At 37.9% G+C, this 23,622-nt stretch overlaps 1 protein-coding gene across 15 annotated transcripts in view; it reads left to right on the top strand.

The window, feature by feature from the left end:
• Positions 1-23,622, top strand: part of DST (dystonin) — a 314,486-nt gene that overhangs the window by 277,811 nt on the left and 13,053 nt on the right. For all 15 annotated transcript variants that reach the window (XM_041128914.1, XM_030037882.2, XM_030037880.2 and 12 more), the window contains 15 exons: positions 2,451-2,621; positions 3,978-4,133; positions 4,366-4,572; positions 6,274-6,393; positions 10,675-10,844; positions 11,224-11,383; positions 12,817-13,011; positions 14,243-14,371; positions 17,882-18,025; positions 18,878-19,066; positions 19,840-19,969; positions 20,782-20,945; positions 21,282-21,444; positions 22,937-23,091; positions 23,257-23,331. In XM_041128914.1, the coding sequence (XP_040984848.1) occupies positions 2,451-2,621; positions 3,978-4,133; positions 4,366-4,572; positions 6,274-6,393; positions 10,675-10,844; positions 11,224-11,383; positions 12,817-13,011; positions 14,243-14,371; positions 17,882-18,025; positions 18,878-19,066; positions 19,840-19,969; positions 20,782-20,945; positions 21,282-21,444; positions 22,937-23,091; positions 23,257-23,331 (2,328 nt within the window). The remainder of the gene's footprint in view (positions 1-2,450; positions 2,622-3,977; positions 4,134-4,365; positions 4,573-6,273; positions 6,394-10,674; positions 10,845-11,223; positions 11,384-12,816; positions 13,012-14,242; positions 14,372-17,881; positions 18,026-18,877; positions 19,067-19,839; positions 19,970-20,781; positions 20,946-21,281; positions 21,445-22,936; positions 23,092-23,256; positions 23,332-23,622) is intronic.

Raw genomic sequence — 23,622 nt, 5'->3', positions numbered from 1 at the left:
TGTACTGCTCCATTTATATAAAATCATGCTGTGCTTTTAGGCCAGGACATAACCTGAAACCCAGTGATCTGAACTCCTGACCTCCTGGCTCAATTGTAAGAGTGATATTTACTGAACTGTCCTTGAACTCGAATATGCCTGATACAGTTTCCATTAGAACGCTGCACTGTCATAGCTTTAAAAATGAGATTTTTTTTTTTCAGAGTTATTCTAAAGGTCATTGCCCACCAATTTGGGGCACTTTTTTTTTTCCTCCAAAATTTACCAGTAACTATTTTTGAGAAGGAAAATAATTTACGGTTTTAAAATCAGTTATGACGGGAAACTAGGACAAAACACAGAAACACCTTGTGGTTTTGAATTCCCCCAATCCTTCTCTTTTTGTCTTAAAAAGAAAGACAGACAGACAGAAAAAATAAGGCAAAAAAAAGCCTTCCCCCCTCCCCGGGAGAGTGGGGCATAATCACAATTCCATGGGAGTCAGTGGAGCTTTTTCCGTGTTTCATCCTGGACTTAAAGTCAGACCAAAACCAAAAAATTTTCCCTGGAAAATTTCAGGGTTTTCTTTGGTACATTCTTTTACTGTGCAAATCAACAAGCCATTTTCTATACTTCTTGCACTTACAGATTGATTATTTAAAGAATCTTTAAACTGAATGTAGTATTACAGTTGAAACAAATGTGAATGTCCCCTATATGTATAATCATTTCGTAACTGTACATGTACGTTTTAACAGATTGATACTATGCTGTGGGCCGTCATGTAACTGCAGACATTGACTTGTTATCCTTTAATGTATATAACCCTTAAAAAATAGGACTTGATTTCAGTTTAGTTAAACCTCAGTGAATCTGTGCAGATATATGTAAATTCTCTGAAATGTTGAGGCCACTTGTCCTGTTGAGTATTACTTATCGTAAGTTCCAAATTCAAACTTGCCCCTAAGTGATACAAACCATGTTAATTTGTGATGTGAAACTGGAGAAGAAAGTTTTGCGCTATATTTTGATTTGTTTCTCATTGGAAATAATGTTATGAACCATCTTCTTAAGGTCTGTTTCTATAGATATGAATTAAAGAGCCCTCAACCGTAATCAGTTCGCAAATGGAGTTAAGATTGGGCAGCATTTCCAGCTAAGGCAGCTCCAGGAAAACAAAAGAGGAGGAGGCATTACAGGACACCAGCAGCAAGGGGACTTAAAAAGAGGCCTCTTCGGCTGTCCCAGTGCTGCTCAGAACATCCCTCTCCTTCTCTTGAAACAATCATTTTTCTCAGTTCCTCCTTTAAAATAACTTTAGTTGCTCCTACCCTCTTAAGAGTGGTACTGTACTACAGAATTAACCACTGTGATGAGCCCCTGTCTTAGACTGAGCCCAGCCCCAGTGTTTGGGGCTACTCCTGCTTTGCTGTGTTTCACCTGTTCTGCATTCCTTATGTTTACTTCTGAGGGGTTCTTGTGCTGCAGTAAAATAAGATGCTCTGGGGAGTTATGGAAACCAGAAATAGTGTAGGGAAGTTGGGAACATAGAAGGAAGGAGGCTAGGTGACACCACTTTTCTTAGCCCTCAGAAAGAAAGCAAGGAAGCTTTCTGTCGTGTTAAAATCTTAGCTCATGGCTGAACCTGCTTCCTGCTTTGCCCTCCTCTGTGATCAGGTACAACCCTGTGTACAGTATCTCTTAACCCAAAGAAAATGTTGGGTTTGGGCTCTTGTCCTGGGAATCAGAGGAAAAAGTTGTTTCCTCCTATTTGCAAGCCACTTACTGCTCACCTCCTGGAAGATGTTCCTCGTTTGGGAGTCTGCAGCAATTTTGTTGGTACATTTTGGATGGTCTGTTACAATTATTGAACATGCCCTTCTAAGTCAGAGGGATGTATGGGAGCTCTTGCCACCTTATCTTTAAAATGGTTAAAAGAGAATAGTTAGTAGAATAGTTAGCAGGTAAAACAGTTGTCACTTATTCTTGCAGCTTTCTTTGTATGTGTAAAATGTCTTCAGTGCTCTTGCCTGGCAAGTGAAGGAAGACACAGACAACAGAGATGATGTACAATAGAGCAGACCTCACAAGTTGTCCCACCCACTTTTGAAGGTGTATTGGATAGGTCTGGGCTTTCAGCACACTGTATAATGCTGACACTTTCTGTGTTTCAGCTACAGATGGACTTTAAACCAACCAAGTTGTAGCAAATCTTGTGCAATAAGTGCATAGTACTTTCTTAGCCAAGCTTTGGATCTTGGCGAAAACATCTGACAGTCAATACAAGTCCTCATTTCCTGAAGAATTGGGCCCTTCCTTTGCTCATTTGACTTTTTATGAATTACATATGTTTCCTTTATTAGTCTTAATCATACCCGCTAAATGTTGGGGGAGGAATAAATATTATACTAGCATTTGTAAAGAGTATTGAATTTCTACCTGACTTATTTTTTGGTGCTTTCTTTGTTTAGGAACTCTGTGCTGCCTTTGAAGCCAAAGAAGAGACATATAAGTGTCTAATGCAGAAAGGCCAGCAGATGCTTGCAAGATGCCCAGAGTCTGCTGAAACAAACGTTGAGCAGGACATAAATAACTTAAAAGAAAAATGGGAATCAGTACAAACAAAGCTCAGTGAAAGAAAAGTATGTGTTTTTACATAAAAATAGAAGTGTAAATCATGTATTTAAGGATGTTAATGTTCAGTCCTTTTATGCGTGCATACTTGCTTGATCTTTTAGATTTAAAACCAATTGTAGAGACAGTTATGCAGAATTCGTTGGTATGTTTAGAAAGTACTGGGAAAAAATGGGGTTCAAGAAGTTGATTATCCATAATTGGATGGGGAGGGCAGGTGAGCATGGCACAAGTCTGTTCCATAGAAGTACGTTAACTGATACTGATAATGCTCATTTGGTAGGATTTGGCTTTTCTGGTTTTTATTACAGTAATCGTAGACATGAAAGAGTGAATAACATTATTTGATCATTCAAGTTTATCTCCTTCTCAATACAGAATTGCTGCCTTAATTTTCCTGGCTTTTATCCATTTTTTTTTTCTTAAAATTCCCAAACACTTGGCCTTGTGCCACTTACTTCAAGAGACTACCTTCTGTTCTAACGTAGATCAATAGCATGATTTCACTGACATGCAACATACGTTTTCTTATTATTAATTTCATTTAGCTTTCATTCCTTCACGAAGTATAGTCCATTTATTCTACCTTAATCAAAAATGAAGAGTATCAATAATTACAAACAGAGGAACTCTCTGTACAGCCCTAATGTGTATAAAGCACAAATATTTAACTCACAACTTAGTTGTATTTTAAAGTAAGAATGCTGGTGTCTCTTAAGGTGACTATAATTTAAGAATGTCAAACTAATTAATACCCAATATGAGCACCTTCTTGCAGGAAGCTGTAAGGTTGGAGTACTCAGCTAGGCCAACAGTACAATTGTTTGAAAATCTCTGACTGCTGTCTCATGATCAACAAAAATTCTGTATCCAAAATTAGTCTTGGTTCAGGCAACTTAAATGACAATTAGGCTTTACTAAAAAGAAGTGGTCTGGGCAACTTGTTCTTTGTTTAGTGCAAGAGAATAAATTAGATGACCTCTTTAAGGCTCTTCCAAGTGCACTGCCACCTTAGATTTCTGAGATTCTACTGGTTTTGTATCAAAATTGATAAATCTGTATGTCCCATGAGGATTAAGTAGTAGAAAATGTAATGTTGTAATGTGGAAAATTTTATCTTGATACTAGGTGCTCTATTTTCTACTCATCTATTATACATAATTTTACTGTTACTATTCTATCTATCTCCTTTAATATGCTCAAATGTAGGCTGTTATTTTAAAACTCAGAAACTTTGATTTGGAAAAATGTTTTAAAATGCTAAACTAAAATGCTTTACTCCAAAATGCTGAACTAAAATGGTTTACTTGGCTGAAGCCCCTGCACAGTATCAGCTGCTATTAAAGTATGACCTATCTTTACAGACCAAACTGGAAGAAGCCCTCAATTTAGCAATGGAGTTCCACAACTCACTTCAAGATTTCATCAATTGGCTTACTCAGGCTGAGCAAACTCTAACTGCAGCTTCTCGGCCAAGTCTTATCTTGGACACTGTCTTGTTTCAAATTGATGAACACAAGGTATGTAAAGAAACAGATGTGTAATGTTTTTCTCCCACTCTCTGGAGATACTTTAACAATGTCCAAATGAACCCTGTAATGCTGACACTCAGAGAAACATTTAATTTGTTTTAAAATTGCATTTTATAGTCTTTCTCGCTACATCATTCTTTATCAGACTGGGTTTTTTTCAGTGTTTACCCAGTGCTTGAGCAACGTAGTATTTAGAGTAATTTTCTCCCTTTTTTCTAAGGTTTTTGCCACAGAAGTGAATTCTCATCGAGATCAGATCATAGAGCTGGACAAAACTGGAACCCATTTGAAATATTTCAGCCAGAAACAGGATGTTGTCCTTATTAAGAATCTGCTGATTAGTGTACAGAGTCGATGGGAAAAAGTAGTTCAACGCTTAGTTGAAAGGGGAAGAGCTTTGGATGATGCAAGGAAAAGAGCCAAACAGGTAATCGGACAACAGCTGTTGTAGAACTCTTTGAACTTACTTGTAATTGCATCCAGACTCTTGAAGAATATGGTGCTTTAAAGCACTTTCAAGTAAGTCTGGGTTTAGTGTAACAGACACTGTTGAGTTAGTGGAGCAATTTCTGTGATTCAATCATAAAGCACTTCATTTGTGAGGTGAAAGCGTTATTTTCAACCCACGCAGTGACTTCTGTCTGCAATACCGCATAGTCTGAAAGAAGAAAGTTACAGTATGGCTTCCAGATGTATATTAGTGCCATCTGTCCTCAGAAAGAAGTTTCACAATCAACCCCTTGTATTTTAAAGAATGTGATGAACCCCTTTCTTTAATCTGTGGGAGTATTCGTTAGTATTTTCTTCATGGGTTTACGTTGTGCCCTGATTAATACTCATCACTTCCTCAATATCTTATGTTAGTTACTAGTCCAATATCTTCTGTGTGGTAAGGTATTTCTATTTCCTTAAAAAAAACTGGGAAGTTTTTTCACACAACTTTCCTTACCGGGGTTCATTCTTTTTTTTTTTTTTTCCTTAGATTCATGTTCCCCTCACTGAGGAACATAAACGATAAGATGCAAAACACGTGAGAGGAATGTAACATGTTTAAACATCAGTAGGAAGTTCTAGCTTCTTTTTATTCAAGTGAACATGACCATTCGAGATCTGGTCATGTTCACAGCCAAACCACATTCCCGTGTTCACTGCTACTGCCATTCAGCTCATAAGAGTAAGAACTTCTCTGAGTAATAAATTAGCCCATAAGCCAATTAAATGTTATTTATTTTCCAGCAGTTTCTCTTGTACATTCACATACACAGCAGTTCTGCAATGAGATGGATTTCATCTCCACATCCATTTACAGAGCTGAATACAATAAGTTATTAATTTGGGACGACAACTATCTATGTAGAATGGGGAAGGAGTACTGAAGGGTACTACTGTCAAGGCCTGATCCACAGCCCTGGACAACAGGTTCCAGGAGCCTTGAGAGTTTTCTGAACTAGTTGCTTGTGCTTTCATGTGTAGGCAGCCCAGGCAAGAAGAATTTTCAAAAGAGAGGCAAAGAGAGAAATGACCAGCTTAGAAAATATAATCCCAAAGGGATGCCACTTTGTGAAAGCTCATTGAATCTTGGGTCTTTCCCTGCTTCCTTCCCTGAAGCACTCTCTTTGTTGAGACAGGAAGGAAGATTCAGAATCTGTTCCTTGCCCATCAAGATACCATTTGATATAATGAGAGCATTTATGAGCATCCCAGGAAAAATCTTCAGCAGTCATCCAGACAGGAGTTTTCCACAGCGGTTTACTGCTGTTGTCCCATATAGGCAATAGCTAAGCCCTATTCTTGCTGTATTTACTATTCATTACTAAAAACGTAGGAATGTAAATGACCAACACATCAACAGAAGTTACCGATATGTCTCTGAAAGATACATACTGTGTATGTAGATCATGCACATAAAAGGTTGCTAATTCACTTAGGAGAAGGGAGGCTAAGTCCAGTGGTCACATGATTGGGCTAGTCCTGTTTGAGAGACAAGGGAGAAGAAGCGCAGGAAATCTTTCCAAAGTCTGCAGAGTACTTGTTTGGCCAATTCTCTAATTGGTTGGGGTTTAATGTTTTCAGACTACTTTATGAACCAGTGAATTTTAAAATCCATGCAAATCTTGCTTTCCTGCAGTTCCATGAAGCCTGGCACAAACTTATGGAATGGCTGGAAGAGTCAGAGAAATCTTTGGACTCAGATCTTGAAATTGCAAATGACCCTGACAAAATAAAGATGCAGCTCGCACAGCATAAGGTGAGTTATGAGTGATGAAATGCAAAGTGCCCAGTGAGTTGTAGGTAACCCTGTCAGGTTTGTACTGTTCAATCAGCAAAGGAAGTAGACTTGTGGCCTCACTACAGTGGAATTCTTATTAACATCAAATTAAATGGTCGTGTGTTACAGGTGGGGAGTGAAAAAAACTTTTCACAGTACCTGATCTGTGGTGGAATGGTTAACTATGAAGAGGAAAGACATAATAATACAGCACCATGGAAACTTTAAAAAACAAAGTAATGCTATGTCAGAATAGGAATCTCTGAAGAGGTTTTATTACAGGCTTTTTTCAGTCCTTAAACCACAAATTCAGCATCCAGTTATTTGGGTTGGGATTTTCCTTTTAATACTACAGGATGATCTCAAAACTGAAAAATAATCTTGTATTTTGATTGGCAGTTGCTTTTTATGTCAAGTGGAAATATTAACGAAATCCTCTAGAAAGTACAATCACACCATTACTAGTAAAGGTTGTTTTCTTCCTGGGATTCAAAATTCCAGGACCAGCTTTCCACAAACCCAGCTACTGTAGGTGAAAATGTAAGTCTCCCTGACTGACCTGGCTTTTCAAACAAATAATGATAACCTAAAAGCTCTGTAGTTCCATCAGACACAGAGCAAAAGGAAGGACAGAAGAAGTTTCCACTTAATTTTTACCTTTGTAAAGAGCCTAGAATAATACATTATGGAGGATCAAGTGGCTGAGTGGTAGAATCTTCAGAGGCAGACTGTGTCCCAAGATTTAACTTGGAGCAGTTTCATCAGAGTATAGAAAGATCATTCACTTTTCTACATTTTTGGCATACGTTGACTTCTACTTTTCATGTCAGTTTTATTGTTCTCCATTTAATCCTATTTTTTCATTCTGCAAAATAGGGTTTGCATATCTAATTTTTTCCCTCTCAGTGTAGCTTCTGATGATTGCTTTTATCTCCGACAAGTTTTGCCATGTATACTAATGATTGGTTACTGCATCCGTCTGCTTTATATTTTTGTCATCTCTCAGTTTGCATGATGATTTAAGTATTATTTATCAACCAGGAAAATACTCCCCTTTAATATGGGGAAGTTGGCTGTTGGTCAAGCAAAAACAGTTTTACCTATGTTTGCTGTTAAAACTTTTAGATAAAACCTACATTAACATGCTGTTACGCTAAGTCTGCAATTTCAGTTTGTTCTGAGATTGCTGCTGTTGCCAGAATTTGAAGTCAGTGATAGGAAGTTGGGGGGGGGGGGGGGGGGGATCTTTCTGTTAAGATAGTCTTTCTTGCCTTCTCTGACTCTATCAATCTTTTAATCCTTCTACTCCTCTCTTCTTTATATAGTAAAGTTCAAACTCCTCACAAGTATGTGACTGTGCTTTAAGGTCCTTTCAGGTCCTGAGGTTTGATTCTCTACCTTTATTCTCCTCCCCTCTTTTAAAATGTTAAACTTGATAATCCCACTTGTTCTTTATACCTACAGCAGTACATTTTATGAGCCCAAACTTCTTCACATGGATTGGCAGACTTATCACTTCTCTCAGATATCTTTTCTCCAGCTTCTTTTTGTATAAAATGCCTGCAGAGAATAGCTACTGAAGTTGCTTGAATCTCATTTCCCATTAAGGAATGGGATGGAAAGTGGCACAGGGACATTAGGGTTGAAACTGGTGGTTTGGAGGAAAAAGATGAATGTGTGTGAGAGAGGGAGTTCTGTGAACTTTGTGACTTGAAACTTCAAACAAGTGCCCCAAGAAATCAACTCAATTGTTTTTTAATGAGCTGTCATACCTCCCAACACTGCAATGTCCTTCCTTGTATTTTGAGTCTTTTCCTTCCACTCCCACATGTACCCCCTGTGTCTTTCTTTGTCTTTTCTGTCCAGCCTTGAAGGTTTCCTTGCTCCGTTTAGTTAACTGAACTGAATATGTGCTCTGTGTGTTCTGTAAGCAATAATTTGGACTCACTCTTCGCCAGTTGTTACTGCCAAAAAAAAAAAAAGGCACTGAAAGAGAAAAGCCAAGATAATATGTTTTCTCTCTCACTCATATCTAGTGTGTTGCCAGGGACTTTTGGGGGTTATTCATGGTCTGTTTATCAGCAATTTTTTCTCATTTTTAGAAGTTGGGAATGGAAAAACCCTTACTAGGTCACCCAATCCATTCCTATGCTAATGCTGACTGTTCCTTACAGTACATTTGTATGAACCTGGCTAATTTTATCTGTATGTTCCCATCTTCCTTAGAAGGAAGGTAGGTAGTTAATTACTGAGATTTCGTTCATCTTGCCTGTCTGCTGCTAGCAGCTTAAACCAAAATCTACTCTCTGTTACACCTCTGTGAAATCAAATGAAAGTAGATTTAGTGTAGTGTTTGTAGTCTCTCAAAGAATTAATTGACTGCAACCCTTTGTTCACCTTTAAATCTATTTTTCCTGTGTGATCCTTCTGCGGCAGCAATTTCATTGTGTTGCCTTGTGCAAATCAAGTAACACTGTGCATGTACTGTTAAGTAGTTAATAAACCCTATCAAAGAAAAGGAGCACAGACATATTGTTTGTATGGAGGGAATTTTTATGAAAAAATGTTCATTTTCATTTTGAAAATTATTTTTATTTTTATTGTAGTTCTAGCTCAACAATGGTGTTTGTATTCTTTCTTAAAGTGAGTGTGTTTCCTTGTTTTATATGAGGAAAATGAAAGGACAGTAAGCAGTAAGGAAATGCTGAATTACAAAACAAATTCTCCTTTTTTTTTTTTTTTTTTTTTTTTTTTTGGATGATGAATTTTGATCCTCAGTTCCCTCTGGATCCTGAAATAACCCTGAAGTAAGGACAGTACAGTGCAAAATACTAAGCAAGTTTTAAAAAAGGAACCTTAAATCACCCTAGGTAAAGTTGTCATACTGTCTACATGGCATAACTCAAAGCCTACCTCCTACTTAAGACACCTCCATTCCAGTTGAGCTTTCCCTGACACACTTTCACATCTAAAAAGAGCAGATGACTAGGTGGACACATGGGAAGGTTGGTGGAAGAGTTGTGAGGTACTATGGCACAGGTTGGTGCAGGCCAGCTGGGAACAGCTTGCCAGTGGGAGTGGAACAGCCGTGCGCGTGCCAGCAGTGACCATGAGGAATCCTTGCAATCTTTACGCACCCTGAGGAATTACTCTCAGTTGTAAGTGGTAATAATTTCCTTGCAGGATTTGATGATACTGAACATTGCTCTGAGAACCAGATGAAAAATCTATTTCAGCATACACTAAACAAAAACTCTTTTGGCCTAGTATTTTGTGACAAAAAAACCCCATCATATATATATTTGATTCTGTATATAGGAGTTTCCTAAAGCAAACTTGTGATTTTTTTTTTTTCCAACTGATTTCCTTCTAGCAGTTCATGAAGGTGTGAAATAAAACACTTTGAGCATTGCTACTTTTTAAAAGCTGCTGTGTAGGGCTGGGTTTGTGTTTTGGCAGTTTTTCTTTAATTATTTACTCTGTCAGTCGGTTAACTCCTCTGCAGTATCAGATGAGCTGTGTTTCTGTGTGTTCCTCTGTGCCCGTGAAAAGCTTCCAGGGGCTCTGTGCAGAAGGAGCTGTCAGAGCTGGCAGGCAGATGCAACTGCTGTGTCACTGTCATCTTCCAAAGTCCCTGAATCACAGAAACCTGCTTGTGATCATGACTTCCAGCCCAAATTGTGTTACTGGCATGTCACCTAGCTGCTTCTTGTGCCTGGATCTGTATACTTTTGGCATACAATTCTTCCCAATTATAAATGCTTGTGGTTGAAGGTTTCCCAGCCTGACTATGCTGAGCTGAAACAATTACCTTTGTAGCCCTTGGGATGCTCTACACTGGCTTGAAATCTTAGTATGTAAAAATGTAGTGTGAAGACTGCTCAGTTCATGGCTCCCAAAGTAGCAGTTCTTTCACATTCTTCTGACTACCAGGTAGCCCCTTGCTGAAATTTAGGGATATTATGGTAGGACAGGAATCATTGCTCTCACTGAAGGAGGGATCTTCCGGAAGTTTTTCCAGTAGGCATAGAGCTACATTCCTGGAGAGGGACAAAACGCAGAGGCTCTGCAAGTATCAAGCCCCATATAATTTCAGGTGTACTATGGCACTAGAAGACTAGAAATTTTGCAATAAATTTAAAATTTTCTTGCAGCAACATCTACAACTTCCATTGCAAATAGTATGTCAAAGATTAATTAACTGTGGTCTGTAAGCAGTTAATGCTATAAGGGTGTTTTCTTTTTCTTCCACATATATAGGAATTCCAGAAATCTCTTGGTGCCAAACATTCTGTGTATGATACCACAAATAGGACTGGACGCTCCTTGAAAGAGAAAACCACTTTAGCTGATGACAATTTGAAACTTGATGATATGCTGAGTGAACTAAGGGATAAGTGGGATACAATTTGTGGAAAATCAGTGGAAAGGTAAATGGAAACCAATCTAATTATTCAGCAGATAAGAAAAAGGCTTAGAAGAATTCTTTTGGCTTCTGTTGTGTAAAAGTAAAACCAGAGTGGCTAGCTTGTTTGATAATTAAGAGTGCCAAAGCAGTAAAATACTAGAAATGCATACTTTCCTGATGGTATGGAAGAGGACTGGGGCGGGGGGGGGGGGGGGGGAATTAAAAAGGGAAACACTGATTTAAAGCTCTTAGCTGTTATCATTTTATGCTGAAAATATTTTCTTAAAATGTGTTAGTGATTTATTTTTTCTCTCTCTCTGTGTGTGTGTGTGTGTGTGTGTGTGTGTGTGTGTGTGTTCGGTTTTTGTTTCTGGGGTTTTTTTGTTTTTCTTTCCCCCCAGACAAAATAAACTGGAGGAAGCCCTGTTATTTTCGGGGCAATTTACTGATGCTCTGCAAGCTCTCATTGACTGGTTATACAAAATTGAACCTCAGCTAGCAGAAGATCAGCCGGTACACGGAGACATTGATTTAGTGATGAATCTGATCGACAATCACAAGGTAATTCCAAAAATACTCTTTTTTTTTTAAAATTACTAGACTGCTCATAACTGTAGCATTTTAATGCTATCTTTATTTGGCTATTCTGTAATTTTTAGAAACATGAAATAGTTTTAGGTCATCAACAGTGGAAAATGCTGTAAAACATACGTGGACGACAATGACTGTTAGGGGCTCATTGACACCTGTTGGTATTGAGATAAATTTTGTTTAATGCTGCTATCCTGTGTATGAATATCATGTCAAAAATCACAAGTGTGCATTTATGAATATGTGTGTATGGACAAGAGGTGGCAAAAATTATTTTACTGGAAATCTTTGGGGGAGACATGGCTTTTTATTTAGCACATCTGCTAACCAAATGTCCAATGCACTCGTTATGACTACAGCAGCCTTTCAAACCTGCAGGGCTGCTGTATATTCATGGAGAAAAGTAGCTGCAACGCTTAAGTTATGCATGGGAGTACACAGCCAGAATATGGACCAGGAAGCTTACACTGGCAAGCTGCAGTATTTTGTTACCGAAGTGGTTTTGGAGATGGGAGCAAGTAGGAGATGTAGGACTTTGCCTCTGAACCCCAGTTCAGTATGTCAGAAGAAACAGCTGTTGAAGTTACTGGTATTGCAAATGCTACATGCAGTCAGAGCTCTGGAGCCTGGGAGGTTTATGAGGTGAAGGTGCCTCTGTTCATCCACCAGTGACTTCCAGTATGCAAAGACTGTTCAGCGAGGAGGAGATTTTGTTCCTCGTGGAAAGAATTATTTGGAAACATGGGTTGTCTATAAAAAGTAGCCTGAAATATTCTGGAATTGCTTCTGAAATCTCATTGTATATCTCACAAGCAAGTCATACTCAGTGGCATGGTATACTGTAATGGTCATATCTTTTTTTAAGAGCTTCCTTTATGTAACTGGAGCTTGTTCCATCTGCAAATGTGAACATACTTTTACATAAATACATGAATATGTGGTGAGATCTACAGCCTTACAGTCAGACCTTCAGATGGGGCTTTATTTCTGTTTTTACAACTTCAAACATTCTCCTTGATTGTTAGCATTTTATCTGATCTTTTCCTGCCGAGGCAATCTTGCGCATTAATCAGCGTGTCAGATCAATTGCTTTGATAAAGAGTGTAAAGCCAGTGTGATAAGGAGACTAGATTTCCCATGCATTGCATCAGGATGGGTTCTAAGGATCTGCCTGACATTTTCCTACCATATTCCAGTTTTATTAGGATAGGGTAGAGTGTAAATATCTTCATATGGAATCTCATAAGCAGAACTTGTATGTTTTGCATCACTTAGATGGAGTTACTCTTGAATGAACTGAATCCGTATTTTGATTTCTTCTTACAACCAGTACTTTTTTGTTATTCTTTACATAATTATGCCTTAATGAGTTAAAGATTTCAAATGTATTTGGTGGTGCCTAGGTTTTCCAGAAGGAGTTGGGAAAAAGAACAAGCAGTGTCCAGGCTCTGAAGCGCTCTGCAAGGGAGCTGATAGAAGGCAGCCGTGATGACTCTTCTTGGGTCAAAGTACAAATGCAGGAGCTAAGCACTCGCTGGGAGACAGTTTGTGCCCTGTCAGTATCCAAGCAAACACGACTGGAACAGGCTCTTCGGCAGGTAGAGGAGTATTACTGATACTACATCTCCTTTATGAGAAGCAGTGAAAATACCTTGCAGTCTAGTTGCCAAAAATTTAATTTCATTTTCACTTCATGTCATTCAATTTAATTTAATTTCATTTGAAAGTACTTATTTTCTTGCTCATGCATTGCTTACCTTGTCTCTGTCCCTTTACCACAGCACATAAATAATGCCTCTTAGCATTTATTATTGCCGTTACTATTAGTCTGTACCACAAATGCAAAGCAAATGTTTCAAAGACCTTACCATCTAAGGAAATCACTGAAGTTACAGTCAAGCATGAAGGGTGATGAAGAAGTATGCCCCTTTCACGGGAAGCTGGAGATTGCAATCATGTTTATGCCCTTCGTGCCTTATTGGAAAGAAGTAAATTTGTGTACTGAAAACTTGCTTACATTGGCACAATGACAGTGCATAGTGAAGTACATAGTGCAACCCCTTTTCTTCTGCAGAGTGAACTCGGGAGCTAGAACTCAGGAGCTAGAACAGTGTATGTGTGTCAGTATCGGCTGGTACCCATCCCAAACAAATAGGTCCATATGTGTTGTTTCCAAACCTGAGATAATATAGATGTACAACTCTGTGAAGATATGCTAGCTTGGGCTGATGCTAGGATGGGGCTCCTGCAATCGCAATGTATCCACAGTGTACATAATTCTTGCCCTGCTTTTCCCAGGGTACTGTGTTTGTGCAGTTCTCCAGTCTCTCAGCAGGCACAATCCTGAGCTACCTCAAACACTAATTGTGTCTGAATATGACTGTGCCCAAAGGTGGAACTTTCTTGTTTTCTCCAGACATAAAAGGGTCAGCCACCAACGGGCTGTCAGTTAATTTTGCTTAACTGGTGATTTAAGCTATGCAGAAAATACAGCTCTCATCTCTCCAGCTGGTCCATGAAAGCACCTCCCATGTAATTTGTCAGCGTAAAGGCATGACATTCTCAACTGAGCTGCAAATACACTGTAAATCAGATGGCTAAAAGCATGAACAGGCTTTTAGGCTTCCTATAATTTTGGGGGGAAGCATGAGATATTTTTACAGTTAAGAAAATGTACTACTGTGTATCATTGACTTTTTAATGGAAAGTTAACGTGCCAGTACTGCTGATTAATGACTCCAAATGTGGGCTCAGTCTCCTTATGTAAGCTGCAGTGTGTCTGTCAGATCCCCTCATGAGTGACCGTGACTACTTTTTACATTTTAACAGGCAGAAGAATTCCACTCTGTTGTCCATGTCCTTTTGGAGTGGCTGGCAGAGGCAGAGCAGGCTCTTCGTTTCCATGGGGTCCTTCCAGATGATGAAGAGGCCTTACGTACACTGATAGACCAGCACAGGGTAAGCAAGAAAATGAAGAGGGTTCTCTTCATTCTGATAAGCCTGTTAGAGGGTAGAATAAAGGAAAGGAAGCAGTCTGTCCCATATAGTCATATCCAGCATCCAATGTTTGCTTTTGCAACTGTTTGTGTAGAGAAGCTAGAAATTCAATGGAGTTGACAGATTTGTGCCCATACTGGTGCTGGGCTCTTGTTAGAGTCATCTTGGTTTACTAAGAAAATAATGGACCTTTAGAAAGTTGCTGTAAACATTTAGAGACAGATGCAAACCCCTCTGTGGAATATATGCTGCCTGACAATTATAATAGACTGCTACAGTAGCAAAAGTAGTAAAATAGTCCTAGCACTATTGAGCAAAACAGCATATACTTTTCTTTCAAGGTCATTTGTAAATGTCAGCAGAATGATGTTATCATCCATTAACCTTTTGTCATGGTGAAACAGCGTGCTGTCATGCTTCACATGCATTAGGTACTGAAATATTGCAGTGCCATAGGTACTGCAGATACTAGATTGTAGGCCATCAAACTTAACTTTGCAGTAATGAAATGGGAAAATGGCTAAGGAGCATAAAGGTCCTATTTTCACTCTCCAAACAGGAGGCTACAAACACGCACATTTAAGCCCATGCAAACTCTCCTTGTAAGTGCAGTAGTAACAGTACCAAGTAGGTAGTGTAAAAGTGAAATTGCCCACAGTGTTATAGAACAAATTATAAGAGTAATGGATTTGTTCATCATTGCTCTGAAGAAAGTTATAACAAAACTTAGGAAATGGGGAGCGGAAAAGCATCCTGTTTAAATTGAGTTTGGGAATATTATTATGCAGAGGAGTGCGTGCAGGGTGTGACTATCTAATGGTTCTTAACTAGGGAGTTTTCAAGGTACTCAAACTTCACTGTTCTGAAGTTTTCAGATTTAATTTAGGGCCCTGGAAACTGGGTGCTATTCTTTAGCTGGCAAATGTATGTATGTATCAGCGTATGTTGACTCATGTTGGCCGTAGCAACCTGCTGTCTTCGATGGAATGAAATTGGTCTTTTAGCTGCCTTTTCTCCACAGGTGCTTTGTCGGTTCCCTTTTACTTAATTTTTTGTTTTTTCTGAATACAGAGGAAAGAACTGTCTGAATGAAATCTTAGGTCCACTGAAATCATTAGGAAAAAAAAAAAATCTTGAATTTCTCCCTCTGCAATGTGGATTGATTAACAAAATATTTCTGTACAAAGCTCAAAATTGTGCTGACAAAGCTGAAGCATAACTTGGAACCTCAAACCAAAACAAAGTCTGTCTCTAAGAAACCCTGTCCAGCTGGGGAAGAATAATCACTAGCACAACACAACCAACCTGAGTGTTAGATGTGGCCATACTGTACTTAAAATTTTTTTAGCAGACTTTAGAAAATGTTCTCCCAACCACATTTTCTTCCTAAAGGCCAAATAACAGAAATACAGAAATCGTCAAGCTAAGAAAGATTGTGGCACTGCTGCTTTACCAATAAGGACATGCAGCAAAAGCTTCCTTGAATGAGTGGTCTCTTCTCTTAAGCTTTTAACACTAGCTTTCAAGAAGAAAAAAAAGAAAATAAGGAAAAAATGTAATATATTATCATACAGACATGGTGTTTAAAAATAATACTGCAGTATTAATGTAAAAAAAATACGACTGACATTATTTATGTAAATATGAAATGTATCTTCCTTTTATCACTGTGATTCTTGTAAAATAGTTCTAATGCATTTCTATCCAGCTACTTGTTGAAAGGTTTCTTCAGGACGATATTTTATCCAAACTGTCCATCGTTACGCCTGTTACTGATTTTTTTTTTTTTTTTTTTGCTTGAATACTGCACATGATTTAATGAATTCTATTATCTCAGGCAGAGAGGTTTCTGTCACTCACCATCCTCGGTAGGGACTGAGAGGTATAGTGGGTTAATGCACTGCATTAGCTAATGAGAAGCATCCCATCTCCTCTTTTGTAAATGTGTCTGTATCACTGGACTGCCACAGAGTTCAATACAATTAGTATCCTTTACTGAGGGAAAGTTTAATACACTGTATGTAGTATGTCATAGATTTAGATTTTTGAGATATTCTAGTACAGTTGTGCAGAGAAAAACAAATCTTCTTGTTGCCTGTTTTCCTCCTGGTCCCGGCTTATTTTGGTAGTCTCTCACTACAACCCACCTCAACTTTTCCAAAACTATTTTGAACTGAAATACTGTAAGAACTCACGCATTTTTATGAGAGAAGGACTGCTATTGTGATTGGGTCTTAAACTCTGACATTAATTTAAGCTTAAGTCAAAATCAGTTAGTGATGAATATCTTTAGATATACAGCCTACCTATTCCAGGCTTTTAGAACAAGGTAGAAGAGATTTTTTTTTTCCACACTTTTATTTCATAATAGCTTCATATTTAATTTGTAAAGGCACAGGATAATGTCGTTATGAGTTGTTGTAGAATCTGTTTTTATGGTGTTTAGGTGATTTTGGATTTTCTAAGATCTGACTTGGCTGATACGTAATTTCTAGAATCCAAAATAGCCCTTTGTAGATGGAGAGAGGAAGAGTTAAACTTCCAGAGACATGGTTCCATTTTGTAGCCCAGTTAAAGATGTTAAAATATAACAATTCCACTAGGCACTGAGAGATGTTGGCATTTCCAGTTAAGGGTGCTCACAAAGACACACGGACTTACACAACATTTAGACTTAACAAAATAGGCAGAATAGTAAAACCATTGTAGTAGCAATAATAATAATTTAAAAAAAAGAAATGTAAACTACGCCCCCCCCCCCCCCCCGCCAAATTCTGGTCTTGCCACCCTTTCCTTTGCCAGACTCCCTAGGAATATCAATGGCTATGAGCTTGGATGTCTGAAGCTGTAAACATCCTTTTGCTTTTACAAGATTTTTCCCACATGGCAGTGCCTCTGAAAACAGCTGCTTAATTAGTAGCCTCTGCCCCTGTTCTTGCTGTCTCTCTCCCCCTCAGCTGCTGAGTTTTCACATTTGTGTTAGTTTAGTATAGCTGCTCCTGAAGTTCTCTATCATCTTGTCTGAGCATGTTAATTATAGTTGGACATTTCCAGCCTCTGCTAGGAGCTTGATAGTTTATTGTGAAGAATTACTGTAAATTGACAGACAAACTAAGTCATCTGAAATGTTGCCAGTAATGATTCTAACCATCACATCGTTGATTTACAGCACTTCTAAAATGCTGTGATTTTCCTTCTTTTTTTAATAAGGGCATATGTGTTTCAAGTATTTACAGTATGGTGGGCTTTTAAGGAGTGGCAAGCTGGGGTAAAGAGTTTTAGAGCTTCATTTAGTACTTTATGTGGAATAGGCCTTCTAAACTTTTTTAACTTCTCAGAGCAATTAAACATGCTTCTTGCAAGTTGAATCTGTTTGAGCGATTGAGAGGCTCGTGACCTTCCATATTATGCACTCAGATTTCTCTTGCAAATTTTGTCAACATGTAATTGAAATTGTTACCTCTGGTTTAGGAATTTATGAAGAAACTGGAAGAGAAAAAGGCAGAACTGAATAAAGCAACAGGTATGGGAGAAGCTATCCTAGCTATCTGCCACCCAGACTCCATCACCACCGTTAAGCACTGGATAACAATCATCAGAGCCAGGTTTGAAGAGGTCAGTATATGCCAAGCCATCTTCATTGCAACAGTCCATCTTTGATTGGAACATAGCTGACAACTAACATAGTAGTTACACTGGGAGGAAATGATCCAGCTGTTGAGAACTAAACACTTAACATACCCGCCATGATAGATGTGAATACCATGCTTCCCTAGGTTTTATTTTAAAACTTATAGGGCTTTAAGAACTAAAGCAGATGGTCAAGCTTCTTTGTATGTGTTAAAGGAAATACTGCCTGATGCTTCCCATGTGAAGAAAGCCAGTAGTTTCTAGGGACAAACTTTAAAGTTACAAAGGAAAGAAAATACAGGGCAAACTTGAAGCATTTTCTAATTGCATTAAGGAGGATTTGAGTCCAACATATTCTTAATCTAGAAGATCTCCGAATTATTTAAGTGGCTGCAAATAGGTCTCAGAGGGTGTACCAAACTTTCAGCTGCTAAGGTGGTGTTTTCTGTGTATATTAAGTTTAAAGAAAAACAAAATACTGGTGTTAGCAAAGCATGGCTTCAGGAGTGTTCAAGAGAAAGGTGGACACCAAAATCCTGCATGATTCACTAACTTATACGTATTTTTTGATAAAGTTCTTAATATGTTGCCTGAATGTGCTATTTACTGCATTTAACAGCACCTAATCCTGAACATCTGTGGAAAAAAAAAGTGTTGAATTGGGAATTCTAGTTACCTCTCACCTTTAGTGATCAGCCACTGCATCTAGCACCTTTGAAAATCAAACATCAATAGGCCTGGGAAGAAGCTCTGGGTTTACAGTTAGCAGAACAATTTAAAATGCATTTTAAAGAATTTCAGATGTGCACATACTCATGCATTGGTTCTTTTATCAAGGTCTTAGCATGGGCTAAACAACATCAACAGAGACTGTCAGGAGCTCTGGCTGGACTTATTGCTAACCAGGAATTGCTGGAAGCTTTGCTGTCCTGGTTGCAGTGGGCAGAGACTACACTTACTGAAAAAGATAAAGAGGTTATCCCCCAGGAGATTGAGGAAGTTAAAGCACTTATAGCCGAACATCAGGTAAGGCATGTTAAGTGACATGTATCCTACACATTCCACAAATGGTGCTCACGTCTCAGCTAGGCTTCGTAATCAAGTGTGAATCTCCTTAGCTATTTTCTTTCCTAATAATCAAATCCCTTTTCAGATACTCAGTTGTGTGTTTTATATGTGTACGATGTGCGCGTAGTTTATTCAATGGAGATAAAAAAACAACCAAACAAAAATTCAGTGCCACATTGTTCTAAAGCAAACCTACAACTCCCTATAGGAACAAGGAAAATAATGATAAAAAAACCCCACATGAAATATATGATAGTGCTGCTGCCTTAGAACTAGTGTTGCAGTGTGGCTTTACTGATTGGATTTCAAAAATACGTTCATGAAGTGCCAGAAGGAGCTACTGGTGCAGTGAATGCTCATACCCCAGTTTACACACCAGAGCTGTCTCACTTCTGTGAACTGCAGTCTGGACGGCAAGGAACACCTGAGTACTCAGAGTCAAAATTCTGTAGTACGTCACCTCACCCTTCACAGTTAATAAAGGAGTGTGACAGACTGTTTTTTAAATGTAACCTTCCTTCAACAGCCAGGCCACAGTGGTCTTAAAATCTTACACTGCTGATTTTTCTTACCTACTAAAACCTTTATCTGTGTCTTTTTTGTGAGGCTGGCATTATAAGAGCCTTTCTGTGCCAGTCTTGTAACTTTGGTGTTTTGCTATTGTATGTGGTTTTCATTCCTGTGGTCACTTTTGTGTATTGTGAATTAAAACCATCTCTATCTGATTGCAGACATTCATGGAGGAAATGACCAGAAAACAACCTGATGTGGATAAAGTTACAAAGACCTATAAAAGAAAGGCACTTGAACCCACTCCAGTACAATCTCATATTCCTGTCCTTGATAAGGGGAGAGCAGGCAGTACGTAATGAAGTGTTTTGCGGCAGGTCACACACATCATTGCTCTATCTATGAAGATAACAGATTATTAGTAATCTAATAGGTTTGATTACCTTCTAGTGAAACAGGGTGAAATTCTCTTGGCTGATTTTTCTAATTATCTCTCGTTTTGCATTGTGAGGTAACTTCTCATAGCAGACTTGTATTTTTAGATTTTGTCCTATACTTCTTGAATGCTTTTTTCTAAAGTGTGCAGCTTTTCATGTGCTATTAAACTTCCAAGAGTGTGCATGTGCTGAGTCTGTGCAAATCTACCATTATCTGAAAGTGTAAACAACTTCTTTTACATAAAGATGTAGAGACAAAATTTTGCTCTTACTGTCTATGAAATTATATGGATCCAATTAGAAAGTATGTTCAGTGAAGTTGAATGGAAAGTGAATCAAGTGAGGAAATTGCTTTTCATTTTTTTAGATACACTTACCCATTGTACTTTATATTTACCCATACATGGAATCTGCTTCTAAAATCAGGTTGTTTACTTTGCAACTCTAAGAGACTTGCAAAGATTTTATTTAACCTGTGCAGCTTCACTAGTGCAGCCACTACTAGCTGCTTCTGACTAGACAAGAGATACTTTAACCACCATGTGGTCCTTCCCCAGCAATGGTGTTAAAAAAAAAAAAAAAAAAATCCCATTAGATGGAATCTTATCAGGGTATGGGCTCATTAATTGGGACAGGAAGGAGCAGTTTTAGGAAGGTCAGGTACCTTTCATGTGAATGTTTTGTTTGAACTGGGTGAGACTTACACATTTTATCATGTTTTAACAGGAAAGCGTTCCCCAACACCAGGAGTATATCCATCAGCAGCCCAGGCTCAAATCGAAACCAAGAATCCTCGGGTAAACCTTTTAGTCAGCAAATGGCAGCAAGTCTGGCTTCTGGCCTTGGAAAGGAGAAGAAAACTTAATGATGCTTTGGACAGACTTGAAGAGGTCAGAAAAGGACTGTACAAGAATATACATAGTTTTTGCATAATTTTGTTTACCCTGGATTAAATTGTCAATACTGTAAATACTGTAAACAACTTCCATATTTGTTGTATTATATTGTATGATACAGCTAACTGAAAACACTGTGATACATGTGCTTTAACGTGCTTTAAATGCTGTCATTCTCATTTTAAATGTGAGGAGAGTTAAGATGTTTGAAGTGTTTATATAGGTCCTCAAAGAACCAGTTATTCTAAAGAACGCAGATGGTATCTCTCTCACTGATTTTCTAGATTGATTGATTTCAACTGAAAAAAGTTCTTTTTCTTTTTTATTAAGCTGAGGGAATTTGCCAACTTTGATTTTGATATTTGGAGAAAAAAATACATGCGATGGATGAACCATAAGAAGTCTCGTGTGATGGACTTCTTTAGGAGGATTGATAAAGATCAGGATGGAAAGATAACAAGGCAGGAATTTATTGATGGAATTCTTTCTTCAAGTAAGTTTTAAAATTAACTTCATGTTGGACTTGGAACAAACATCTCATGAAGTCTTACTGTCTATATAGTGTACCCTATGCAGTTTATTGTGTTAGGTCACAGAGTTCCCTTTCAAAGTCATTAATTATGATTACTTTAAACTATAATTATTTTACTTGAAAATATTTCTAGATTCTAGAAACTCTTTCTAGTTCTTTTACATCATGAATCAGATGACAAATGTCACTTATATTATTGGCTAATTAATAGTTTACTGGACTCGGATTGTCATTCCTACAGTACACTAGCCACTCCAACAATTACTTTCGATTTATTAGTCTGAACAGTAAAACATACCTTAAAACCTACAGATAATTTTCAAAATCAGTTCATATGATCATATGATTTTTTTTATTGAAGAACTATATATGGAATAGTTTCAATTATAGAAGGAAACCATGTAATTTCTGAAACCAGTGTTTGCATGAACCATGACCATGTTCATATACCTTTATAATGAGGATGAAAATGTCAAGCAATCAGACCAGGAAGGGACTTTTCCTAGCTTTCCTGATGGATTGGTATTCGTTAGGTTGCACAGTTGGTGGTAACATAAGCCTTCCACATCATGTCTCTGTGTGATCACGTTTGCCTTTAGCAACTGACTCAATAGATAAGGGCCTACTAAAAATAATCATTTATCTTCAGATTATAGAGACTTTTGCTTTCAGCAGTGAAGAATCAGAATTGGGCTGCTTTTAGCATCTCATGTTAAAGTTACTCAGTACAAGAATATTGTAGTGTGTATATTTCCCCCCCTGCTTTAGAAAATGCAGTAATACAGTCACTATATGTGCACATCGCTGTTTTGCATGAATTGGCAGAAGTTGATGAAAAAACCCAGATACCACCAAGAGGTTAAACAACTTACTCATTTAACTCAGTTGCTACCAACTTGTTATAACTTAAGAATACTCATGATTTAATCCCTGTTCACCGTCTTGACCATTTCCTAGAGAATCTCTGTGTGGGTTAATATTCTGCTGCTATGAACTTGATCTAAAGAAGGGTTTCATGAAACACTGTGCATGTTTCTGCAGTGGGAAGGCCTTGCATTTCAATTTTAATTAGCAGTGAAATTCTTGCTTGACCTTTCCTCACTAACAATTTATCTTGTTAATCTGTGGTATCTTATGCACTTTGAAGGTCAAAATGTTAAAAAAAAAAAAAACCAAACATATATCTTACAGTTTAATCTGTGCTCTCGCTTCTGTGTCTGTCTTCAAGCCACACTATGATACTCATTTTAATCCAATATCTAGGTAACACTGAAGATCCAGATTGTTTTTTCAGAAAGATTCCTTCACTCTTTTGAATGTCCTTGGGTTCTTTGATAAGCATTGTCTGTCACTTAGTGTCTAAAAACCTTTTAATATTTGTGATAAAGCCTTTCATTGTAATGGGATCGAAAAGCCAAAAAACTTAGCTTTTGTTGTTGTCTTTATCTTACAGAATTCCCAACAAGCCGGCTTGAAATGAGTGCTGTTGCAGACATTTTTGATAGAGATGGTGATGGATATATTGACTATTATGAATTTGTAGCAGCTCTTCATCCAAACAAGGATGCATACAAGCCTCTCACAGATGCTGACAAAATTGAAGATGAGGTACATTTTCTGCTTTCTTAGATTGCACTCTATTCTACTGCGGTCATGTTCTTTAATAAGTAATTTTATTTTCAATCCTACATGATTTGAAGTTTACCAGTTACACAAATATTTAGAAATGTGATATTACCAGTAAAGTAATCATCCAGTTGTGGTTTTTTGCAGGTTACAAGACAGGTAGCTAAATGTAAATGTGCAAAGCGGTTTCAAGTGGAACAGATTGGGGATAACAAGTACAGGGTAAGTCTTCTAAGGACCTTCTTAGTTCTTTCAACTTAAAGATTCTTCATATGACATGGTTATACAAGGAACTAGGCTATATTAATTTACAGGTATTTGTATGACAACTATATGTTTTCTTACTTTAAGCTTGTCTAAATTTATGGGTTTTTTCCTGTTAGAACATATAGGCTAAAAATATGGGAAAAAGCTGCTGCTTATATTTATTTTCACTGAAACTGCTGAAACTGTTTTCAGTGTATGGGAATTTCTAAAAGCTAACTGCATGCATGCATACATACATACAACAGC

The sequence above is a fragment of the Aquila chrysaetos genome, chromosome 15 (genome assembly GCF_900496995.4).
Source record: "Aquila chrysaetos chrysaetos chromosome 15, bAquChr1.4, whole genome shotgun sequence".
Taxonomy (NCBI): Eukaryota; Metazoa; Chordata; class Aves; order Accipitriformes; family Accipitridae; genus Aquila; species Aquila chrysaetos.
This window is presented reverse-complemented; position numbering and strand designations above follow the sequence as displayed.